This window comes from Stegodyphus dumicola, chromosome 4 (genome assembly GCF_044657685.1).
Source record: "Stegodyphus dumicola isolate Sdum_Otavi_A_Nest chromosome 4, ASM4465768v1".
Classification (NCBI taxonomy): Eukaryota; Metazoa; Arthropoda; class Arachnida; order Araneae; family Eresidae; genus Stegodyphus; species Stegodyphus dumicola.
The window spans coordinates 122,150,662-122,177,950 of NC_140771.1; the positions used below are offsets into that span (position 1 = coordinate 122,150,662).

General features: G+C 33.6%; 1 protein-coding gene across 3 annotated transcripts in view; it reads left to right on the top strand.

Annotated features, from left to right (window-relative positions):
* Nucleotides 1–27,289, top strand: part of LOC118201099 (receptor-type guanylate cyclase Gyc76C-like) — a 1,003,202-nt gene that overhangs the window by 911,856 nt on the left and 64,057 nt on the right. For all 3 annotated transcript variants that reach the window (XM_085815395.1, XM_085815398.1, XM_085815396.1), the window contains one exon: nt 4,855–4,978. In XM_085815395.1, coding sequence (XP_085671521.1) covers nt 4,855–4,978 — 124 coding nt within the window. The remainder of the gene's footprint in view (nt 1–4,854; nt 4,979–27,289) is intronic.

The following is a 27,289-nucleotide window of genomic DNA, read 5'->3' on the forward strand; positions in this document are numbered from 1 at the left end:
GAAATATATGAATATGCAGTTTCGAGGCTCCAGGCGCCCACTGGAAACTTCAAGCAGTTTAAAGGCTCGCCGAATTCGCCAACTCCATCGATTGGGGAGGGTTCACCTCGGACAACCATGGATATCTGACTACATAGCTCCACCACAACCAACGGACAAGACAGTACCATACGGTCCCTGCCGACCCTGAAACAGCCATCGCCAGCGATGACTTCAGCCCTGTGAAGACTGAATTTAAACACTCGTGGCCGAGACTGCATAAGTATAGATCCGTAAGTTCTGCCCGAATAACTGCCGGTAACCAGTAGTTTTCCAGGTTTCACCTGAGGCGACTCCTGGAGGGGCGTTCAAATAAGACAAGAATTTTTTTTGTTCAGACAGGCAGCCAGACGATTTCCTTGTTTTAATGATTGCCCGGCGCCTTTTTGACTGAGCGCCGTCGTGCTCCGCACGACCTTTCACCTGCTGTCGGCGCGGGCCTGTTTAGATGTATGTTTTCTTAAGTAATTTAGAAATGCTACGATGGGGAATCTTTAATCTTCAAATTGTTTTTAATTCTGCTGTATGTAACTTTCTGTTAAGACTTTTCAAATTCGCTGTTTATCATCATCCTCATGTCACTTTCTGGGGTAACGTCTCAATGCTGATATATTATTCATATTTATTTATTTGTAAAAACTAAAATATTATATCATAATCGACAAGTGGCAAACGATGAGTTGCACATTTCAAAATAAACACATTAACTATCATTTTAACAGAATTAAATGCAATTTAAAATTGAAATAGCTTATTCCTTACAAACGCATACTCATGATTGGAGTTTCAGTATAAGTACCCTTTGCGTTATATATAACCTCAAGGATTCTTGTGAAAATACTTGTAGTAAACATTGCGGCAATTTTCTTATTTATGTTAATGTAGATGTTGTAAGAATTATGTTAATTTTATTAACAGTTAAATTTTGAGTTAAACTTCCTTTCCTATCGATTTTTACTTCAACTTACCACACCGGGCAGAACGTAGTTTTAGAATTACGTCTAAATGCTAATGAAGAAGAGCGGTATATATAGCCGCGAAGTTCTGCAGTCTTAGTGAGGGAGATACCAGATATTCTGGCTGCACGCGTCCGACTTTTTAGGCTACTCTCTCGTAAGCTATTATTACGTTCATTTATTAGGCTTACTGTCTCGTAAGGAATTATTACGCTCTTTAGTCCCTTAATAGCTTCACAGGCAATTATAGCGTTAAGGGGCTAACTCTGTTGGAATCTTGATATCTTCGGCTATATCTCTTTAGTTAAGATTAGTTTAGTTTAATTCTTAGTTTCTTAATTTCAAGCCCGAGTGTCGGCTTTATTGTAGAACTCAAAGACGGAGTTTTGTTAAACTTTAATTGGAATAATAAAGGGTTATTTTACCCTTGTATCTTGCTGTTTCCTGTCACATGAACTCAAGCGATTATTCGCTTATCAGTTCTTAAGCTTCTTCACTTCCAACAGTAACTTAGAATTACACTGTGGGGAGTCCTACAATGTGAACAATTTTGGTTTCTCTTTCCACCAGATTTACGGATCTTAGGTTAATGATCTTGTTCTCCACAAAGACCCAAAAAGCAAAAATCTAGTTTATTGAGGCATAACAGTCATGCATAACACCAAGTATTACATATAGCATCTAAAATCACCATATATAGCATCACACAGCGCTAACTATGTATTACATCCCCACTTCTTGCATAAACCGTTGGTTTTCATTTGGCAGATTAGTAGTCCACAATCTAGGAGAAAAATCGCTCTGCAACACACGAGTACATCAAGTATGAGTAATCCGTTAAACTAACTGTATGTTTCTAAAGAGTGTTGGATTTATTACGTGAATTTATTAAGTTTATTCATTGCGTAAGCGCGCAAATGAAACCGCCCCAAACCAACTAGTTACTTATTTACTCCCATCAAGTTGAATATGGACTTTATTGGAGAGCGAAGATTATTTCAATGCACGTGCATCATACTAAGATGTGAGGGTCAGTTTCATACAAATGCTGAGAGGTGAGGATCAGTTTTATGAAAATGCTGAGAGGTGAGGATCAGTTTTATGGAAATTCTGAGAGGTGAGGATCAGTTTTATACAAATGCTGAGAGATGAGCAAAAGATCTGAGGTGGATGATATACTTTATTTATATGTTTATACATCAATTTACCCTGCGCCATCATGCGTAAGAAAGGAACGAAATGAAGAAAAGCAAGTAATAGAATAAACATATAGAAAGTACTTACAATTTAAGTTAAACTAACACACCGAATAATGATTATTGGAGAAGTCAAACAACAAAAATCAGCGCAATAGCTGAAAATTTTGCAGGATTAGTTTCAATGGTCTAGGTATAGATCCATCTTCCTCAGCTTCCCAAGTGCAACATTTTGCATTTGGGCAGCTGAGAAAGGTGGTTCTGTAGTTAGACCATCGAAACTAGTCCTGAAAAATTACAACTATTGCGCTGATTCTTGTTGTATGACTTCTTGTTGCTTGACTAAATACTTACAGCTTAAAGGAAGCATGATATTATAATAAATTAAAATTATATTGTACTGAGGACAGTTGCTTAGTTGATTTTGCATTTTACCTTCTATACCAAATTAAGTAACGTTTACTATTCCTTTACATTTCAGTAACATGAGCCATTTAAGAGGTATAAACAAATGTGTAGCAACAAATATTTATCCTTTTGAAATAGCGTGGAATACAGACTAAACACTCTCGCTGGATGTTGAAAAATATTCCAGACTTTTATAAAATTAATAATACCATTCCTTTAGGATTAGAAAATTCCTCAATTTCGTTTTGGGGAAAATAAGAAGTGCTTTCCGCTAAGTAAATTGGAAACAATCCCCTATATGTAGTTTATCAAAGCGCTAGGGGAATATCTTCAATTTACTTAGATGACAGCGATTCAAGATAATTTCACTGGAATACAGAATTTTTTTTTTCGGCTCTTGTTGTTTTGTTATGTTATTTTTCCCATGAAAATGTGGTTGAAAGAATGTATTTCGGAAGTTTGGTGTCTACTGACGACAAAGGCAAAGATCAGTATAGCATGAATTAGTTTTCTGTGGCTTTTCCCACTTTGTTATATATCCCACCACTTGTTTCAAATAATCAGAACAGGTCGAAGAATTTTATCGAAGCAAAGAACGCAGGATTTCGCCTGTCATTGACATGGTTTTAAGCACCATACAAGTGACAATGCGACTGTGCCCAGTAGTTTGATTGGCAGGATCCCAAGGGACAGGCCCGAACGTCTCCCACCCCTAAAACCAACTTTCGGCTTGGCATGTCTTTTGAGTGCCTGCATGTCGGACAGACACTATACGCTTAAACATACATGACTTCTTCACGATTCGAATCCGAATCCAATGATATAGCAGCTAGGAGCAATAACCACCGTAAGGACCAGGACTACATTAAAAAGCTCGATCATATTGTATAAAAATGAAAAAAAAAAAGGTATAGAAATAAAAAATAGCATTTTTAATTTAGATACATTTCACTTAATTTCTCAGTTTAAAAAGAAATAAACAGGGCTATGAATCATCGAATTTGAGCAATTTATATTTATTTATCCAAATGTTACAATTTTCCTGAAACCTTTATGATACTGGGCTTCATCTTCTCATATTGCATCAGTGCATGAGAAGATGAAAATTTTTGTCTTCCTTCCAGGTACCTTCAGGATGTAACTGGAAACACATCCGGCTAGCATTCGGCTAGTACTATGATCTGACGACTCGGTGACCCTTTAAGTCTCCCTCTGGAGTTGCCCTTTAAGTGGGAGAGGAAAAAAAGAATTTTCTCCTTCCGAACCGACAGCCTTCAGGTTATAATTAAAAGCACATGCAGTCAGAAGGTTTGGAGTTCGATCCTTTCAAGGGCATCATTAATATTTCATGTTTCCTACTCCAAAATAAACCTAATGACTCAGTATAAATTGATTAATTTCGTCATGGAAGCAAAATATAAATGTAACATTTCATTTCAGTTCAATTTTTACTTAAGATCCACGAGATATTTTTAAATTCGCTAATTTATTTTCTTTCGTTTGTCACATCACTTTAAAAAAATCTGTGAAATAATAATAAAGAATGGGGGTGGAAAAGTTAAATAGCACGGTATCAGAATTTAATTTTTGTATCAGCGACAATGTCCAAAAGTGCTGAAGAACAGATAGGAAGGGGAAAATAAAATATAATTATACGTTATATAGTTAGCATACGTTTAGGTGTGCTAAGGTTTATATATTTTTGTGCCTTCTTTCATGTTTGGCGCTCTTTCTGATATGTGGAATCGCTTATTTGAAGAAATGGTTACTATTATCAGTACGAACTGTGCTTGAGGAAACTTGATAAGGATTAGTTTAGTAAAGTACTTTTAAACTCATGTTTTCATTTGAGGGTGATATCAGCATTAAAGTCTCAGAAACGGTTTCTTTCTTTCGAGTACAATAAAACGACTAGCTGATATAAATGAATCTGCGCATTCCCTTAAATATAACTAAACTACGGCAAACGTTGAACAAAATTGCGACAAATAAAAAAGTAAAATTGCCTCGCTATTAGACTAATTATACGTATATATTAGAAAAACTGTTACATGGTTATCTGACTTTTTCGTGTAATTGAATGGGTTACAGCACCTGCTACTCTGGATGCTGGAGTTAGTTCTACTGTACTATGTCTTAAAAGTAACTATATCTGCCCAAGATTTTGAAGTAAAAAATTACGTTAAACTGCCAAAATACTTGCTTGTGTCAAACAATGACAAGATTTTTATATGTTTTGTTTTATTTTGCTACAGATCCGTGGCGGCCCAGCTGATGCGTGGCGAGCCTGTAATTCCCGAATCTTTCGATGCTGTGACTATCTACTTTAGTGATATCGTTGGCTTCACGGAAATGTCTGCGTCCAGTACTCCTATGGAGGTAAGTAGAAGAAAACGTCAAGAGATAGGATATTGCTGAAGTATTCCAATTCGTTGCTATGGAGAGCAGGCGAAATATCGCAACATTTATTGACACTGGCATTTATCGTTCGTAACTACTTTCGTATGGTAATTATTCAGTCTTAGTATATACTGTGTTAAAATGTCGTGACAACTTCTATATTTGGAATGTTCTGTAATAATCATATTCCTGAGTTTCCCTAAATTTAAAAATTCCTGTTTTCATGCAGATATTTAATAACATTAGGGAATTTTCTAATAACGTTACGAATCACTTAATGCCCTGCTGTCATATATTCTAAGGTGAACATTGCCAGCTACCTCTACGATAAAGTCATGAATTAATTTTTGCACGCAATCTCCACAACTGACATAAAATTATTTAACCAAATATGCATCATGATACTCCTCGCACCTTTTTTTGAACGACTTAAAAAAAAACTGCCAATTCATAAAAAACTAGGCTCACATTTTGAAGTGATGCTAGGCTGTGATACTTTACGTAAATTTCACGAAATGTTTTTCAAACCTATTTTCATAGCAACAGTGACATGTAAAATTTAAAAATTTTAAGAAATTTTAATAAATCCCAATTTTTGACAACCCGAATTGTCTTCATTTTACTTACTTCTTTTGATCATCTGTTCTTTCAAAAGCTACAAAAAATACCATATAAAGAAATATGAATCTAAACTTCAGAATCTATGTCTTCTCTAGTTACAGTCACAGCATGAACAAAAAAATTCAAAAAACAGTTTCGCTTGAATGAGTTCATCGGAAAATATGGAAAAAGTGAATTCTTAATATTTTTTTATCGATAAAGTTACCGCTTTGGCTATGGATATGAAAGAAGACAGTTACAATTCATATTTTTTTTTTCTCAGTGCTGTCTGTATCTTTTGTTGTACGTGAATGTCTAAAGAAATCCATTCTTTTGTCTGAGAATGAGAAAATCCGTGGGTTTATTACTATTATTTTATGACCTTAGTTTAATTGACTTTAGTTGCATTTTGTATATTCTAGCTGTGAATTATGTAAGAAATTGACTGAATCAAGAACATATTCCTGTTTTTAAGTATTAGTACATTTGTATTTTTTATTTTAATTATTCAAACGCAATATTCTAGTAGTTTTTTTACTGTTTACATGTTTTTAAATTAAAATTTCAATGAAATTCATAATTTTCTGTTAGATTAATTTTTGTTTCGCTTTTTAGTTACGCTACATTGAAGGTCAATTTAATATAGTAGTTTTGCTTCCCCACTCTTTTCTTGATACAAGAGATAGACCACTACCAATTTATTAACAAATATATACCTTAAAATGTAGTCTTTCGATATGTTCATTATTCTAATTATTGCATTATGTTTTGTAAGGTTACTCTCTGTTTTAGCTTAAGTTCATCAACCCTTCTAACACTGACAAAAAAGTTATTGCCCTGTCTAGAAAACTACTTAGTCCTGAGAAGGTTTAAAAAATCTTTCTATTAAAAGCTTTAAATTAAATAAATACATGAGTTGTGAATTAAATCTCCTCTGCTTGTAGGATATTAGTAACCGAAAGTTGAACTTAATATTTAAGTTAACTCGATGCGGGAGACTACAAATGCAAGCAGCCTAACTAAGCGTTGGCTCAGTTTTAATAAGTGAACGATTTACTTCGGCTGGCAAATTTTTCTTATACCGGTAACTAATATATCGCAATTGGGAAAGATAACAGTCCTAGAGCAAGGGTCGCTACCAAAAGCTGTTTGTTTGAAACTTTGAGAAATTCCACTTGTTAGTTTTGGAAGTAAAATTATAGGTATACATATAGTTGAGGTTTTATTAATTTGCTATTTCTGATACTATTCCTAAAGCAATGTGTTGTTTTAACTAAGCACAAGTAAATAAAGCTAAATATTTTTCAACATACTTGTACTGTGCTATCAAATTCTTACAGTTCAGCGTTTTTCTCTAAAGAGAAATTTTCATAATCACACGACCCCATTCAACAGGTAGTTCTTCTTTAGAAATAAAAACGAAAATTATTCGCTAATGCCGCAAGTTCTTCAAAAATGAAAAAAATCATTCACGAGTGCCGAATTTTTTTTTTATCTTTAAGGAAGTAATTCAGTAGTATGAATTGTCCTCTCTCATGCCATTCCAGTTCTCTATACGCCATAGTAATTCTTTTTTGTGTTTTAATTGACATTTGTATAACTTACATCACTAATGCTAACTTATATTAATTCATATTATCACTGTTATGTTATAAGGTATTTTCTCTCTCCTTTCCGCATGCCTTCGTGGTGCAATTGGAAGCATATTCGACGCGTATTCGAGAGGTCACGGGTTCAACTCCCGGCAACAGCACTGCTCATATTTCACGTTTCTGCATTCAAAATAACCTAATGACTCTACAGTGTCTTAAATTCGTTATTTTTTCATATTTTCAGTCTTGATGTAGTCTACACATACAATGTTCAGTACTATCGAAACCAATATTTAGTTTTAATAACTTAAAGAAATTTAATTTACAGCATACAAAGTTCGTATTTTTCTTATTATTCCCTAATTTATATTATAAGAACATAATGTATTCTTAATCCAGTATAGTAGTTAAATAAAAATATGGATAGATTTTCCCTTGCTATTTCACATTTTAATGTAAAATCAAATTTTTTTAATTCCTTTTTTTTTCTGATTCTCGCATTATCTCTTTAAAAACTTTAACAGTGCTTTCAGTTCTATTAATGTTAACCTTCATTACGGTATATTCAAGAAAACATCAAATTTGCAATACATTATATTAAACATTAATATTTTATTTGTTATTAAAAAGTAAAATTAAAATTTTGGAATAGGTACCCCAAGACAGAAACATGTGATTTCTAAACTAAAGCCATACTTCACTGAAATTATTCCCAAAAACAATTTATCAGAAATGCAAATATATCCAAATCTGCTCTATTAAATAAAAATAAAGTCGTGTATTAAATTCATTAGAATGTAATTAATAGTGATAAAACATCTTCGTTTTGTTCATACTAAAAACTAAATGAAAAAATCATAGCTGTAGTTAAACCAACCCCTTGTAGTTTTCTAAATTTTTAAATATATGAATAAAATTGAGAAAAAGTAAGTTTTCACTTACTTTTTCTCAATATGGCAAAAATATATTTTTGATTTCTTTGAAAGTTTATATGGCAAAAATATTAATTTTGATTTCTTTGAAATTTGCCATTCTGCTTACTTTTCATTATTTAAATATCAATTTAATATTCAAAGCACTAACAAGTAATTTCATTTAAACATTAATAAATTAATCCTGAATGCAACCTGGAATTTCCTTTGTAATTGTTTTACATCTATAATTAATATGCGTTTTAGGTGTTCTGATCCTAACAATGTAGCCAGTTACACCTTTAGCCTGAACATTAAACTATGTTTTCGCTTTAACGTACTCTTTTGAAACCTTTCTCTTACAGTAAATACAGTTTCGATTTTAAAGCAATTATACTGCAATGCTTTATAACTATAACATTATCTTTTCTATTGCAATAAAATACGCCTACTTATTTTTACCTTAACGTAATATCTTTAGATGTAAACTCAATATAGGGATGTTATGGGAAGAAATAATTCTCAGATTTTGTTTTTCATTAGCAAAATTTTGTCATAATGAAGAAGCACCAAGGAATATTATGATTAGCATTCCTCTTCTCCTGGGATCGATATATAAGATGAGTCATACCCGGGTATGCATTAGACATTCTTAGCATTTGAATGCAATTTTTCTTACTAAATGACTTTCTCTTTCTGCGGCAGGGTTTTCTCACATTACATTTCGCGTTGGATGTTAGCACTGTTTTTAGCTTTCTCAACCATGTGTCACTGCGTTATCACAAACTAAACGAGGTGTGTCGAATTAAAATAATCATATTATTATTATTAATTACAATAAATTTAAATTACTATCATAAATTTAAAAATTTTACGCCATTCCGAGAACTGCGTTCTTATTATAAAAATATTAATTATATATTTTTATTTTGAGCTAGCTCTGCCAGACTGAACAATATTTAATTTGCTTTTTCTGCATGCTTGTAAAAAGATTGATTCTAATTGGTCAACATTTAAAACCGTATGATCCTACTATGAAAGCAGTTTCTGAACATTTCAGTATTTTGAATTTATGCTCGATGTAGCTGCCGCGAATGCACTTTGGGAATACAGAATTTTGTTTCCATTTGCGAAGTCTCTTATATTGTCATGAATCAGCAATTTCTACTTAAAAAATAGTAAAATCTAACTAGATACTGCATCTTGTAGATGATTAGCATGCCATCTATCAACTATAAGACTTTGTCATGATACAATCTGGGGGGTAAACTGTATTTAAAATTCATATTAATATATGATGATGATGATGATAACAATAATAATAATTCAGGATCTAAATCAACATGCTGCAAACCCATAGATGTTCAGCTTCTAAATAAATCATTACCCTAATCATTCTATTTATCTCTTTACGATACGTTTCTATGCTACTAATTCGGCAAATAATGCAAGCAGAAGGAATCATTTTAACGGAGATGTTGTCGTTTTATGAGGGTAAAGCTATTATTATATAGAAGACACATAACATAAACTCAACAATAAGAAATCCATATATCTACAGTCTGGCGGGCGGGAGTGGGAGATTTGGAAAATGGCCTAATACACACTAATAATATTATGTATATTCTAGGTAATTTTGGATATACGAAGGTACAAGTATGCCATTTACATGAAAAAACAACAACAACAACAAAAAAAAACAAAACAAAAAAAAAATACTCATTTTTTTTTCAAACTAACGTTCTCTGAATGGCGTGGCTTTCTGAGGTAACATTCCTGCGTTCGCAATAGTACGTTTCTTATCGCTTCCTGTACTATGTCCGGATTAAATGAGTTAATTCTCTTCATATATCTCAGCTTTGAGACATCCACAATTTTTGGATATTCCTTACATTTGGCTAAAAAGGTCTTTCGTCGCTCTCACCAGGATGCAAATTATAAGAACATATGTATAAGAACAGAGACCCGAAACGACAGTTTTCACACTGATGCTGAGCTTCGTGATAATGCCTCGGCCAGTTCTGAGAACTTATTTTAGAATGATGGTAGCATTTTCATAGTCGAGTGGGCTTGCGCATTGCAGAAAGTTCTGAATTACAGCTGTATTGGATTTTGTTTTGTAAAATCCCAGTGGTAACCTCAAACTTTAATATAATTCTCCATTAGTCAAATCTTGCAGGTAATAGAGATTTTTTTGCAGGCACAAACTGTCCAAATAGTAAAGCTTGAAGCTTTAATAAAAAGGTTGCGTGAGTAGTCTTCTGAGTTTGTAGCTGTTATGCTAAGACGGGGTGATAAGCCGCCTGACGGTTTCACACAGAACCCACGTGGTTCTCTATAATTACTTTTAAATCATTCTGAAAGAAAATAACGCGGATGGGTGAATGCAAACATTACTGCGATAAAAGAGGAAATTTATTAAATAATTTCGATTTAGATAGTTCCCTTACCAATATTGATCATAAGCTCATTCTATCATTACTTTTAGTATCTAAAGCAAAGAATTGCCTTCCCGTTACATTGATTATTTACGTCCTACTTTTTGTAGTAGTTCAGTATGAGAGTCCTTGGAAAAAAAAAAATTCTGAGCTGCGCACGTTATTTTTCTGCATCTTTTACGAAAATGCATCTTTCCCTAGAGCATGTAAACGCTTTCACATCTAGAAGAATGTTTCTTTTCCGGGTACTGCAAATTTCTTTGCGAGACTACATTTTTGCAATCCTCCCAAGTGTAATATATCCAGGAAAAGTGAAATTCAGAATGTGACTCTTCTTGAGGCACTGTTTCATTTATTATTTCAAGTTATTTTTTTTCACTTAAATTTTATTTTCTCTGTTGAATTTACAATAAAGCCGTAGAATAGATTTCATTCTCCTTCATATAATGGTACCTGATGATGTTTTCTGTACTTCACAGAAAAATACAACTTTCTCCATATAATATTATTTCTTTATTGGATTTACAGTTGCGTGCAGTGTATTTTACCTCAAAGGACATGTCTGTATTTCTAGGAAAAATATGTTATATGAATAATGCTTCAGACTGGGAGATATTTTCCATTTCTAAATCATAATTTTTTCAGGTATATCAGTATTCTCGATTTTACAAATAATATGAAATGTAAATCTTAATGGAAAGTGTTCCATTTCTTTTCTCAGTTTCTTTGTTAAGTTACTAAACTTCTGGGATTTTGTTTCTTCAGTAACGCCTGATAAGTTATTGAATGTGTAATTCATCGCATACTAGTGTTATTATGAAGCACTCAGAACTCTAATTGCTAGAATATTAATGTTTCACATCTAATCTTATTTTCCACTGTCCAGTTCTAAACGTATTTTTAGCCCAAAGGGCATTAGCCCAGAAGGGTTACTAATTTCGTTTTGGCATTTTGCGTTGATTCTCTATAAAAAGCGAATCACGTTTTAAATTGTTGGTACCAAATATTAGAGCCCTGTATTATATTTAAAGAAATTAAATAATGAATATTCTGCATAAATGTGTGTATGTTTCTTGCACTGTGATAAAACAGCGGTACCTAGAGACACCAATTTTTCAGTACGTTTTCCTCCACTAGAATATGGAGATCTGTAAGCCCGAACTTGGAATTTGTTTTTAATTATCGATTTCATATTTTGTAAAACTTTAACGAATTTTTTATTTCGGAAATCAACGATTTCAATGCGAGCAGTGGCAACACTGTACGAACGAAAAAACACTTTTATCTCCAGCATGCGAGACTGTGTTTCGGAAATTCTAAAGATATTGTTACGGATTTGGTATTTAAATAGTTAACGTTAGTAGAATTATAAATAAATTGTTTTTCTTCGTGCAGTGTAGCGCGTGACGAATATTAAAAAAAAAAGCTAAGCCTCAAAATTTAAAAATAAAAGAGCACGTGCAATTAACATTTAATACCGTAATTTCCGGAAGAAACGCCGCGGCGTTTACGTGTTTAAAACTTAAATTTTCAGCGGGTGCGGCGTTTCTACCCATGCGGCGCTTAGGTGCGCTAAAAATAAAATATTTCCTATGATGGTCATTGTATATAGTTTGGATGGCCTTGTCTTTGTGCATACACTGGTGCTGTTCCCACACAAAAGACCACTCAGTTGCTTTTTCCGAACGTTATTTTGTTTACATTCTTTCCCTTGAACGGACCTACATGCCTTATTCACCCTAAACGAGATCTCAGAACAATAACATTCTTCCCCCTTTCAAATCAACATTCTCATCAGTTCGAATAGTCTCTCTCCTCTGCCATTCGATGAATCTTCCAGGACCCATCCTCTCCCCACCCCTGCCTTTCTGCAATTTTTTTCAAAGGCGGACACGACTCCACCTGCCTCGCAATAACGAACTCTGACGTATTTCCCCTTCAGCATGAATGGATTTTTCTTGGAATTCTGCCAGATATAGATCCCATCAGTTTGGGTACAAGTACTTGTTGGATAGTTTTTAAGACTAGCGTCTACATCCCAAAACGGCATCCTACGAAAGAGGAGATTCTATTATTTTCATCGAGGAGTAGGAGAGTTAGAATGGTTTTCTGAGGAATGCAACGGCAGTGGACTAGATGTTTGCTTACATTTGGAAGTTCAAAAAATCGCTAAAGTGGATTGCCTTAGTTTCTACGGTTACTTACAGGGAAATATTAGGCAGTTTTTTCGGTTTGCTCATAGAGGGCAAATAGACAATTTACCTTTATAATCCGCGTTTATCCATTTAAACTTCAGAAGACTTAAGATGAAGAGAATATATTTAACACAACAGAACGCAAGCTTAAGACTTGTAAATCTTTTAAAAAACAATACATCGATAATTAAAAATTTTATTTATAGTTCATTATTAAAAACTTAACTGGTATGTCATATATCAGGACTTAGGTTGAGTTTTTGCATCTATACGGCTCACGACGATGTCACGCGCAATTTAATCTATTGCGGCGTTTACGCTGATGCGGCGTTTCTGTGTAATTTTAATTTTTCTCCAGCCAATTTTCTCGAGTGCGGCGTTTACGCTGATGCGGCCATTCTTCCGGAAATTACGGTAAATAAATCTCTCTTTTTGATTTCGAGAAATTGCTAGAACAATCTCGCGCGTGATTTAAAATGCTTATAAAAAGGAGGAAAACCTCTCAATTCAGTTAGTTAAATTAGCGACTACTAATTGCCGCCTAGCCATTGACTCGATTTCGATTTCAATTCAGTTAGTTGTACATGGTTTTGAACCATAGGCACTCCGTAACTTTTAATCATTGGCATTAGCAATTCAGTTAGTTGTTAGTTGTTTTAAGAGTTTGTTTAGAAAACTGCTCTTGTTGACTGTAGCGAATTCGCGAATTAGCTTTCTCTAGCTGTTTTGAATTATGTTCTGTTGAACGTTTGAGTCGTTAAAAGTAACTACTGTGAGATATTGTAATACTGTACGAATATCTGAGGAAATTTAAGAGTTTTGTTTTATTTGTTGTGATAATAATAAATTTTGTTTATTTTTTATCGGACTTGTGCATTCAATTCATAACGAACCCGTACGCACGCAACAATATACTCATTAAAAATTATTTTGCGATATTGCTGTTGAATTGAATTTTATGGTTTAAGTGCGAAGACCGTGATATTTAATAAATAAAGGTAACACACAAAACGTTAAAAAATCGCCCTTTAGATATAAAATCTGAAAGCTTCGGGATTTTTTTTTCTTATATGGTTACAAATATATTCTCAATTTACTATACAGTAGTAAATTGCTGTTACATGTTTTAAATATCCAAATAAAGATAGGTTAATCACGAAGTAAATAGTAATTTCCCCTTCCGTCTACGACCTGAATGTTCCCCTTTTCTCTTGCAGCTTTCAGGTTTTTCTACTTTATAGCAACGATTTATTAACGTTATATAACCGTCACTTTAAGAAAGAATCACGTATACAAGCAATTTACTCTTAGTTATGAGACACATTGTATAAGTAAGAAAAGAAAAAGAAAACGCGTAGTTATCAGTGAAATCTTTTTTTAAAGGTAGAGAGAGTGGAAATTCTAAAGTTGCAATAATCTCTAACCCACTGTTTCCATAGCATTTATCTTAGAGAAAAATATTTAAAAAAAACTTGCACGTACACTTTTTTCTTTTAATTTTATTGTTTGCAGTTAGTTCGCATTCTATTCATATTTCACTATACCGTTGACTCGTAGGGTGTCAAATAACGGAATTTATTGTATGTACGGTAGCCGCCTATATACTTTGAGTAATATTTTGGTATCTTTTGCCGATGAAATTCATCTTTTTAGAACCAGAGTTGTATCAGTCTCGAAACTCACTTTTTGTCAATATTACTTTTGGGTTCGAGATATTTTTCAAATTTCCAATTATTATTACAATGTAATATTTAAAAAATCTGATGTGTACACCACATGACTTCATTGTATGGAATATTAAATTACTTCACCGATAGCGCATAAACCACAATAGAATAAATTCACTCTTTAAAATTCATTATAATTATTTACCTTAGCGATACTCTGGCACTACATTCACCTTACAGGTTACATCTCATTCATTTTATAACTCAGGATGTTGAAAAATGATATCATCTGAAGAATTATCTAATTATTGCCACATGTTCTATTCAAATACTATAATAATATTATAAAGACGTATAAAAGAAATTAAACAAATAAAAAGGAAACAGTTTTTCACAGACGATTCAGCGCCGCTTACCTAATGCGCATTCGCTACTCGTAAACATTCTCATCAGTCCGAGTCTGACTGGCGACAATATTTGTTGCCAGTCAGACTCGGCATTTCTGATTTAATTAATTCGGTTCTCACTTCGCGGCAAAGCCAAAACACATAAACACTTAGAATATCTATATTAAAAATTGAAAATTATAGAAAAACGTGAAACGGCAAATACATTTAAAACAGTTAAAAATATTTTACAATTAAAATTACAGTTCTATGAAAAAACAAGCAATTCGGCCCGAAAGCAAAGAAGGCAGATTCTTCGGTGCACAAATCTGAAAGTTTACTTTTGGTCTCACTCGGCAAAAAGACATTGAAGGTGTAGAAATGGATTTCAGTTTGTTGTGAACGCTATGCTGAGTGAATATGTTGGATAATTTAATAACTTAAATGATAATTACAGAATGGATTAATCATAATTTAATTCCAATAATAAAAGAATACGTTCATTTGTTGTTGCGAAGCTTAGTTTCTCTAGATTCGCAACAAATCCACTATTCTGCTAAGTTTCAAATGTAAAACACTGTGGCTGCTATAGTAAAAAAATAGGCTTCGCCGCACTTAAACAACTTTTAAATGTATTTTGAAGTCGTACAACAAAAATCAACGTTATATTTGCAAACTTCCGAGGATTAGTTTCGATGGTTTTACCGAACTATCATCCTCAGCTGCGAAAGCGCAAATGGACGAGATAAGATATAGTGATTACATAAGATAAGAATGGCTGGACAAGAGTTAAGCTACTGGCGACATCTATTGATAAAACAAAAACTAAAACATAATTTCCTTAAAAATTGAAGGCAAAGATGGATTGGAAATAGGGTCGTTAACTACAACAGAAAGATTTTTTTGAATGTGAAACGCTGCTAGAAAATCTAATTCACCAATGGTAGATGTTTTTTAAATAATTTTGGCTGCAGAAAAATTGAAAGTGTGGTTTTCGGACCAACAATGCTGGGCAGCAGTAGACTTCTGTGTTTCCTTTTATCTAACATATACCTCATGTTCCTTCACGCGAAATTTTAAGGCTTTCTTAGTTTGACCAATGTAAATTAAACCACACTGGCAAGGGATCCTGTAAATACCCCCAGGAATTCATATCCGGAATGGGGGTCCTTGAATATGGAAATCTAAATTTTATTTTGATAGGAGAATAAACGACCCGAAAGTTAAATTTCTGTAAAATACGTGTAATTTTAAAGCTAATTGATAGAAAGAAACGAATGACAACAGAATTCTTATAATCTCCTAAAACAACAGTGTGCCTTTTGGCGTGTGGAGGTGAGAATTTTCTAATTGCTTGATTAAAAATGTTGGATGAAAAGCCCATGTCAATAGATAAGCTTTTAAATAATTTAGTTTTTGATCAAGTTTTTAAATTATTGATAATTCCAAAACAATAACATGCAGGTTAACAAAAAACATAAAACCCTTAACCAGAAAATAAGAACGTAATAATTCAATTATTTTTAGATAAAAAATGCAGAATTTATACAAGAATCAAGAAACTGCGCTCACTGAGCCGAGTAACAGAGTGGATATATAGATATACACTGGTCTGCAAAAATTAAGGACGAAGTCGAAAAATTAGCATATCAGATGAACGAAGAGGCAGAGTGGACAGAAAGACCAAGATTAAGTAAGGTGATGTACGGTAGCACATGCGCAGATATGCAGGTAGACGTAATGGGGAGTGTCTGAGTAGTATAAAGCATGTTGTCGGTGTAAGATCAGTATTTCTGGAAAAGAGATTGCGTGCCCTATAGCAGTTAAAATCACACCGAGTTGCTGCATCAGCAAGAAATGGCGAATAATCAATCTCTTAGACGACATCTGGATGCTTTTACCCGAGGTCGAATCATTGGGAAGTTGGAGGAGGCCGCAGTGTGACAAGTGTGGCTGCAGAGTTCGGAATTGCTCACAGCATCGTTTCACGAATTTGGAGACAATTTCAAACTACAGGAACAGCTATCCGGGGGTTTAGTAGTGGTCGTCCACGAGGAACCACACCCGCAGATGATCGGTATATTGTCTTACAGGCCAGAAGAAACAGGCGGCAGACAGCGGGTAAATCGCTAGACACACGACACAGGCGACTGGACGACCGATATCGCGTTTTACCGTGGCCAGAAGACTGCACGGTTGTGGTCTGTTTGCACCACGCCCTGTACGGTGTGTACCTCTAACGCCTGCCCATCGGAGAAGGCGTTCTCTGTGGTGCCGGGAACACCGGAATTGGAGAGACAATGAATGGGGACGAGTACTCTTTACAGATGAGAGCAGATTCAGTCTGAGTAGCGATTCTCATCGCATACTCATCTGGAGAGAGCGGGGAAGCCGCAATCATCCCTCGAACATCATTGAAACGGACAGGTATGGAGGTGGCGGTGTTCTCGTTTGGGGAGGCATCATGCTTGGTAGTCGTACAGACCTTCACATCTTCGACACAGGTTCAGTCAACGGGACCCGTTATTGTAACGAGATTCTTCTTCCATATGTGCGTCTTTTTAGAGGTGCTATGGGTCCGCAGTTCCTTTTCATGGACGACAATGCACCATGTCATCGCACAGTAGCTGCCGAACAGCTCTTAGAGAGTGAGGATATTGAACGTATGGATTGGCCGGCACGATCTCCGGATCTCAATCCCATCGAGCGTGTATGGGATTTTCTAGGCAGACGCTTGGCAGCTCGTACCTTACCACCAGTAACGATTCCGGAGCTTCGATTGGCACTGCAAGACGAATGGGCGGCAATGCCTCAACAACTCATTGACACCCACATTCTCAGCATGGGCAGACGCTGTGAAACCTGCCTAGCAGTCAGGGGCCCCTATTAAAGACCGAATGTTTCTTTCTGGACACCCATCACAGGGATGTTTCGGCCTTCAGTCGCATTGCGCTCCATGCTACTTTTTCAATAAAGCTTCTTTTTATCCCTCTCATTTCTTAGTAAGTGTTGCTTACACTACTCATGCCCTTACGTATTGGGGATCTTACGGTATTAAATGTGTTGATTTGGAAATCTTTTGTACAAAGTTATATTGAAAAAACCGTCTCGTCCTTCATTTTTGCACACCAGTGTATTTATATGCTTTTGGTGCGGCCGATTGCAACCAAAATAGGATGTGCACACATCTACATGTTTTAGCAGTCCTATGTGCAAAATTTCAACGTTCTGAGGCTTCTTGGTTTTGAGTTATGCGAGATACGTACGTACGAACGCCATGAAAAAATCTCTTCTGAACCCATTTTAAATCAGTTTTATAATTCGTTTGGAGAAAAAGAGTCCTTCATTCGGTCCTTACGTCGGTTCAAATATGTTACCCAAAATTTTTCGCAATTACAATACTTCCTTTTTACTTGACGTATCCGTATATTTCTTGCATTTTTGGAAAACAGCGACACCTAGAGCCACCGAATTTTTAATACACATAGTCTTCCTCTCGAAGATGGGCACCTCAAAGCCAAAGTTTCTGAATTTCGAATTTGTTTTTGCTTTATGTCATATTTTATACAAATTCAAGGATATTTATTTTAGCAAACTGGGTAATTTAAAAGAAAGAAGCGGCAACATTGTTCGAAATAAAACATTTTTACATCCTGCGCGCCAGACTGTTGCCATTTGCAAATGTAAGATATTTATCTGCCAGTTTTAATCTACAAATTCGGCTCTTTAAAACTTCAATGATTTGCCATTGCCTCAAACGGAATGCTCATTGTCTCCACGCTCCAGCGTGTTAACATTCAGTAAAGAGCAAAGTAATTAACTTTCCAAATTTAATCTTTCTGTTACTAAATAGCTAAACAAGTGATTAATGAAAGAGCATTTAAATAATGAGATGTCCACTTAGAAATATTAAATAATTTTACGAAATGACACCAGATGGCCTCATTAAAATCATTATATACTTTTTTCTTTTAATGGCAGTTCTTTCAGGCAATTGGTCGCTTCGGCCATTAGATTTCACAGTAATATTGTCACGGGCACACACACAATATATATGTATGGCCACGCCTAACACTGTATCGGAAAGTATAAAGATATTTTGGTTTGAATTTATTTGTAATTTTGTTCTTAAATTTTGTGGGGCGTAAGTGTAAGTGCAAGGAAGCAATGCTTAATAATAAAGATTTAAAAAAAAAATGTGTTAGGAGTGAGTCGAAGGTAACCTACCATGTTCAACGAGAGCATAAGAAACTTAACAAATCATATAGTGCGACGTTAAAATCTGAATCCATTCAGATTTTCTTTCTTTTAATTATTTTCAGCGAGAATTGTTAACAGTCACATTCAAAATAGCATCCAACAGATTATTATGATTACCAGCAACTCGTTTTTGCCTTCATGAACTCTGATATGTTAGAAACTTCCTTGCCCCTTATTTCTCCAATTATCTGATTCCCAAACTCATCCATTGTTTTTGCGTTTTAATCTCACTATCAAAGTTGACACTGAAATAAAAAAGAGGCCATTCTCACCCTCCTATTATTCCCTCCATTAAAGAGCCCTTTAAAAAAAAATGTGGCCAGCCTATGAACTCCAGCCAATGCCATTATTTAAACAGCAACGAGCTTTATGTAAAGTGTCATTCTCCGATCCTTCAGAAATAAAATATCATTTGCGTTTTAACAAACAGAAAGGTATGTAATATGAAATTCTTGATTATTTTTTATTCGGTTTAATTGGCTATATGGATTTTCTTAAATTTATATCAACATAATGTTGCGTGACTACGATGCACGAGTTCGATAATAAGTTAATAAAATTTATTCTCAACAACATTAATATATCAGAACTCTTGAATTCTCTTCAGAGATATTCCTCCAAGTGTTCACAATACCACGCAGTATAATCAGTTGTTATACTTCAAACTACTAAAAACGTTAAATACAAATTAATACAAAGCGTACTTAAAGAGAAAGGTAACTTCGATTTATCTCAGTTCGCGCGGAACTACTCGTAACAACAATAATTAGGCAACTGAGCCTAAAATACTCTCTTGTTCGCTTTTTATAATTTTCAACCGGTCGCGAAAAGTTTCTAGTAATTTCTCCTTCTCGAGATTTCTAAGAAGCAATACGAGGGTGGAATTACGGTTAAAGTTAACAAAGTGGTTAATTACATTTATTCCATTTCAATACGTATTACGGAGATGCAGGGATTAGACCAAAATGTCGCCAAATCCTAGCTAAATGTGTCGATTTTTGGCGATTTCTTGCCTAATTTCGAGACAAAATAAGCCGCCAAAACCGTTTTCAGCTTGGCGATATCTCGCCAAATTACCGAGATACCCATTTACTCAATGTTAAATGTACTTGACCCTGTATTCTTACATTTCTGGCATAGCTTTCGCTTAAAATTTGCCTTATTATGCGGTTCATTATTTTAGGTTAAACTCTTATAGCGAGTATATAGGTTTCCACGGGAAAAAGAAAGAAAGAAAGAAAGAAAAGGAATAAAAAAATAAATAAGTAATCTGAAAGCTTTTAGATTTTATATTACGCCTAAAGGGCGTTTTTTGTAACGTTTTGTGTGTTACCTTTATTTATGAAATATCACGTTCTTCGCACTTAAATAATAAAATTCAATTCAACAGCAATATCGAAAAAGAATTTTTAAATGAGCATATCTTTAGAATTTCCGATACACAGTCTCGCACGCTGGGGATAAAAATGTTTTTTCTTTCTTACAGTGTTGTCATTGCTCGCTTTGAAATCGTTGATTTCCTGAATAAAAAATTTGTTAAAAGTTTTACAAAATATGAAATCGATTTAATAAAACGAATTCTAACTTCGGTCTTCCAGATCTCCATATTCTAGTCGAGGACAACTTATTGAACATTTGATGTCTCTAGGTATTGTTTTTTCGCAGCGCCAGAAATATACATACATTCATGCAGATTCTTCTTTATTTAATTTCTTTAAGTATAATGCAGGGCTGTAATATTTCATGGCAACAATTTGAAAAGTGAACCGACATTTATAGTGAACCAATGCAAAATGCCAAAACAAAATTAAGAGCCCTTCTGGGGTAACGCCCTTTGGGCTAAATAAAAAAACAGCTAACTCTAATTAGCTGTAAGTAAAACGTTTTTTTCAGTTTTACGGAAAATGTAATCAGCTCATAATTTATGCTTATTCAGCGAAAACTGACTATTGAGTTTTTGGTCCGAAAACATTACCTTCCTTACATTCATACGTCCCTTACGAAAATATTGCTTCCCTTATGTACATAGTTTCGCGGGAAATAAGAACCAAAAAAATTAATAAATCTCAACTTTGTAGTAGAATCTGTAACAGCTTCTAGGATTGCAGAACACAGAATTACGAGTGGTAGCTTTCGGCGATGTATCAGCGATGCCAGACAACCAATAAGTACCCATATATCTTATTAGAAAACGTTAGCATTTGGAATGTAAGTAGTTTTGTGTCGTGAAAATTATATATAATATGTTAATAAGATCGGAAAGGTTGACTTTATATAGATAGTATTATATATTTTTTAATCTGTTATTTTAGAAGATAGAAATACGGCTGCTTTTTGCAGCTAACTTCATGATAAATTCATGTGCTTCTCTACAGATTACTATAATGTGCCGTTTGAAAAACTAAACATTCCATAAATTTAAATGGTAATTTTTGAATATAAGTCTAAGAAAGTAGCCAGACAATAGTCAAATGTCTTAAGCCGTGAATAGATAGAGCGCACAAGGATCGATTCCTGATGGTGCAAATCTGTTTACATGAAATTTTTATGTTTATCAAAAAAAAAAAAAAAAAAAAAAAGAATCATGTATATCAAACTACTCATTTCTGTTCCATATTTTTTAGCACAAGGAGCGTTAGCCCAGAAGCCTTATTAGTCTCGAAGCGGCATTTTAAGTCGGTTCATTATAAACGGCGTATCACTTTTTCAATTGTTGCCACCAAATGTTATAGCCAAATAAATTTAAATAATGAAGAATCGCCTTTATGTATGTTTCTCACATTTCAAAAGAGCTACGGTAACTATAACCATCAAATTTTGAATAACATGGTCCTCCATCCGAATATGAGCACCTGGAAGCCGAATTTGGAATTTGTTTTGTTGTATATTTCATAGTTTGTAAAACTTTAACGAGTTTTTGATTAAAAACGCAACAGTTTCAAAGCGAGCAATGTAAACATTGTAAGAAATAAAACAAAACATTTTTCCAGCGCGCGAGACTATCTATAGAAATTTATAAAGCTGTGCTGTTTTTTATATTAGCCCAAAATGCTCTCAAAACGTGTATGTGCGTATAAATGAAAACAAACCTCTTTGGAAATAAAACCTAAAAGCTTTCAGATTTTATTTTTTTGATAATTATTTTTTTTTTGTTTAAATTTGTAGTAGTATATCTTGTTTCTTAATATAATATCATAAGCCAGTACGCCTGCTAAAAGCATTTCTATACTTCTCAGTGGCAAAAATATTTTCGCAATCCATACGTGGTTTTGAACAATGAATACCGTGCAGTTATTATATTATTATTATTCATAAATATCAATATAGTTATATTTAATCTGTTCAAGTGCCTTCACTAAAAATAAAGGAAGTAAACTAAGTTATAGATTAAATCATGATAAAGCCGCTGTAAGTGTGAATAAAATAAAATTGACAGCTCTTGGTTTTGTTATATACTTTTGCATAATACATGACTTTTACCGAAAGATGTTCTACTAGTCACTTTTTATTTGTAGCTCAACATTCATAAAAGCCATTTATCAAGTAAAAATGCTTTTAAAGTTTTAAATGGCTTTTACTGAAGCCATTTAATAGCGTAAAAACACTTAAAACATTAAAAGCTATTCACTAAAGACATTTAAAAGCATATATAGTTATATCTGTGTATAATAAAATCATATATTTTTTATTAGATTTCTCAAAAATCAAGATGAAAATAAAACATAAAACGATATTTACTCTAATTGCATTAAATAAACACTTAAGGCAACAATATTTACAGAATTTGTTTAATTCCTTGCGGGTAAAAAATAATAGGAGGACTGGAAAATAATGTCGCTTTCTTAAATTAAATTCAAACGAATAAATTTGTAACAAGTTTTTATTTTTAATCAATAGTATAATCACCCTCGTTATCAGCAACCTTTTGCCATCTAGTATGCCGATTTTCATCCCAGACCGATAAAAATTAATTGGTTTTTGAGTAAAATATCTCGAGATAGCATTTTGGACATCATCCAAATTTTCAAATTTTTTGTCACTAAGAAAATGTAGGGATCGGAATAAATGCAAATCTGAGGGTGCGATATCGGGCGAATATGGTGGTGAGGCAATCCCTCCCACCCCAATTCATTATATTTTTCCAGTGTTTGTCTTCCACAGTGTAGTCTTGCATTGTTTTGTTGCAGAATGACGCCTTTTCCGTTGACAATCGCCAGATATTTTTCGATTAAAGATTGGTTCACTTAATCCAATTGTTCACAATAAAGGTCTACATTAACAGTTTTTCCAGGTTTCAAAAATTCAAAATGAACAATTTCGCGAATACTCCATCAAACACCCAGAAGCGCCTTTTCGGGATGTAAATCCTTTGTAACCCCTATTAAAACTGCCTTTTGAGTTTTGGATTATCATATAGGACTTATTTTTTTCCACTAATCAAACGATCAAAAAACGGTTCTGTATGGTGCCGTTGAAGCAATACGTTGCATGTTAGATTGTCTTTGTTCTTTTCGGACAGATTATGGGGGACTCAAACACCGTTTCCATTTTGCTTTAAATGTTCTTGGATGGTCGACCAAGGTTGGTTAAGAGTGTTTGACATGGATTTGCTTCCACTTCTGCCCTTAGCATGTTGTTGTCGACTTGTACAGAAACGACATTACTTTCCGGTTCCCCTATTAAAAAGAGAAGAAAACTTGTAAATTGAATTTTTATCTTAATAAAGATGCACATATCGCGGTAGCTTTTTTTTCAGTTTGATGACAGGAGAAAATCCTGAAAATTTGTTGTTTTTGAAAGCTTTCAAAAAGATAAAGAAAGTATTCTTAATTGATGTCACGCGGAAATATCTCAAGACTTCCTCCCAGGATGACATTTGACGTGTAATGCATAACTCGTACAATGTTATTGTTACGTTGTCGAAAGAAATAAAATTTTAGAACTTTAAATAGAGGTTTTACTGCATTATGATATATAAATCAGATACTGATGGAAAGATTAGTCAACATCTGCGGTAAAATGCCTAAAATAAAAATGTCATGCAATGATTTTATATATTACAAAATGCCTGTATCTTCTGTACCTGCAACAAGTACAAAATATTTGGCGTAAAACAAAACCTTGTCATGTAGCTTCAGCACTAATTAAATATTGCCTTTAAAATCTTTCTAATGTTTTATATTACTAATGTTTCTAATGCTTTATATTATTATATATATTCTGAATTTTTTGACGTCTTGTGCTATTCATGAAAAATTTCCGTTTGAAATATTAAAATTCCTTACACATTTTTATAATTTTTATGAAGTTTTAGCAAAATATAAATGCTGATCTTACGATGTAGTTAGATAAACATAATTTATTCACTCGTAAGATATTAATAGCTGTATGCATCAGTAAGTAATCATCAGAACTTCTATTTAATATACATATTTATGTACCTGCTGTCATCAACAAAGATTAACTAATTCCGCTTGTCATCGTCAACAAACCAATGAAATGAAATTTTGAATTCTTGACATGTAAATTGAGTCCTTCCAGTATCACATGTATGTCGATGCTCTGGGAGACGGAATGTTTAACTTCACTGCGCTGCTAATACCTTCGCCGATAAATTTCATTAGGCACCGCTTTACGTAGTTGCCATAGTAACAATCTCTCGGTTTCCGAAATGGCAGAGTATCCCGGCATTTCAGACACGTTTTTCGAAAAATCTGACATAAGAAGAATAGCTCGAGACTTGTAGCAAGAACTTTTAATAAAATATGGTTCCTGAAGAGAATTAGTGAGTGACTTTCAAGTGGCAGAATGCCATATTTTAATATGCTTAGCTTGAATTATGAACGATTTCTCATAGCCGCAACATATTTTGTTTGTTCCGCAAAACGCTGAGATTTAGAAAATGACATATATGCTTGGAATATATTTACGAAAGCATAGCTCTTTGATTTACATTTCGCCGCATGTGGGAAAATTTTTTTCTGAACATTTTCACTCCTCTATATTACTTACATGGAGTTTATTAATATCTTTCACATTTGCAAGTCCTCTGATATCCTAAGCATTTTCAGCGCGTAAGCATCACTTACTAGCCCGCTACGCGGCCCAGCCTTTATCTGGCTTTTAAATGTACCGTAAAATAGTTAAAGGGAACATCAAACATTAAAATTAAAAACTGCGCAGAATTTGACTATGCAGAACAAACAACTTTATCACCCCCCCCAAAAAAAATCTGAAAGGTTTCAGATTTTAAATTACGTCCAAAGAGGCTCTTTTTAACGTTTTGTGTGTTACCTTTATTTATTAAATATCATGTTCTTTGCACTTAAATAATAAAAATTCAGTTCAACAGCAATGTCGCAAAATAATTTTAAAATGAGCATATCTTTAGAGTTTCCGATACACAGTTCCGCGCGCTGGAGATAAAAAGTTCTTTTTCTTTTCCATAGAGTGTTGCCATTGCTCGCTCTAAAATCGTTGAGTTTATTAATCAAAAAGGTTTTACAAAACATGAAATCAATGATATAACAAATTCCAAATTTGGGCTTTCAGATACCCATATTCGCAGTAGGATTACGTTATTCAAAATTGGATGGCTCTAGGTACCGTTGTTTTATCACAATCCGAGAAACATACCTACATTTATGCAGATTCTTCATTATTTAATTTTTTCAAATATAATACAGGGCGATAGTATTTGGCGGGAACGATTTGAAAAGTGATGCAGCCTTTTAAAGTTTTCAACGCAAAATCGCAAAACGAAAACAATAGTCCTTCAGGGACAAAGCCCCTTTGGACTTGAAAAAACACACACAAATTTCAATAAAAATTTATTACATATAAAAAATTACAATGAAATAAACAATATTCCTTAATACAAATATTAATTATCCTAATAAATAAATTAATCAACTTCATGTTGCCTTCTCCCGAGAAATTTTCAGTATCCAGGAGAAACATTAAAGTTAAAAACTGTACAGAATTATCCCCTCATTTTCCCGAGTGGCAACAGTGCTGATATCAGCAACAATGGCTACAGTGATGTATCATTTAACAATGGCTGCGTGCCACTCTTAATGATATAATGAGAGAGAATTATCGATTTGATGCGATTTCATCAAAAAACATAAAATAAGAAAGAATCTCATTCAGATTTTGAAAAAATCGCTTCGAGGTGCACTGGCTCTTGTATATATGCACCTATGTACCAAATTTTGTAGCTTACGCGCAACACGAATGAAAGACACACACAGACTGACAGACTTTTACTTTTATATATATATATATATATATAGATAGATAACTGTTTTCGGTATAAATTCAGATATAATAAATATTGAGTTATGCTAGTGCGGTATGTCATATTTATTTAGAGACTTCAAATTAGGTACTGAATTATGTTAAAAATTACAATCATTGTCCGACGACAGACCTGAAATACGAAATTTATAAGAGCTAAAATGTTTTAAAGGACATTTTCAAAGTTTAAAAAGAAACATTTTCAGGAATAATAGCTCCTTTTAAAACTTAGAATGTAGTTATTTACATCGTCTGTCGATTTAAGCTTGCCAAAATTTTGCTCTCATCACAGAAATAACAATAACATCTTACTATGCAGTTTTTCCATAAACTAAACAGAAATAATGCCACTGCATTAAAAATGCATAGACTGTTCATATTCATGTTGCATTGCGGTGAAACTTAATCATTAATTGAGTTCAAATGATGTAATATATTCAAAGATATTATAGTTTTATTCTTAATATCAGTTCAAACATTGTATAACGTTTTGCCTAATTAATTATTTTATGGAAGTTAAATAAAATCTTATTTTTTTAAAAAATTTATTTATTTACTTATTTATTGAAAACGAAAATTAAACGCATTACTTAATCTTTTAATGCGATTGTTTATCCAGTAATTTGTTTAGACACTTCGTTTTCAATTAAATGAAACATATGTCATTAAAAACAAAATATTTCTTTCTTTTCATCAGCGTCAAACTTAATTAATTTCGTTATTTTAGCTTTTTAGCTTAGCATGTAAGTAATATATTATGTAATAAAAGTGGAATTGCAATTTTATTTATGATAGCTTTGTCGCAACATTAAAAACTTTTATATAAAAAAGAATGTCTTGCTACGGTACTTGTCTTCTGTAACCACGCTGGCGAGAGAGGGAATGGCATTTGTGCAATCGGGCTTGTGCGATTTGTTGCCAAATATTGTAAACATCCATCAA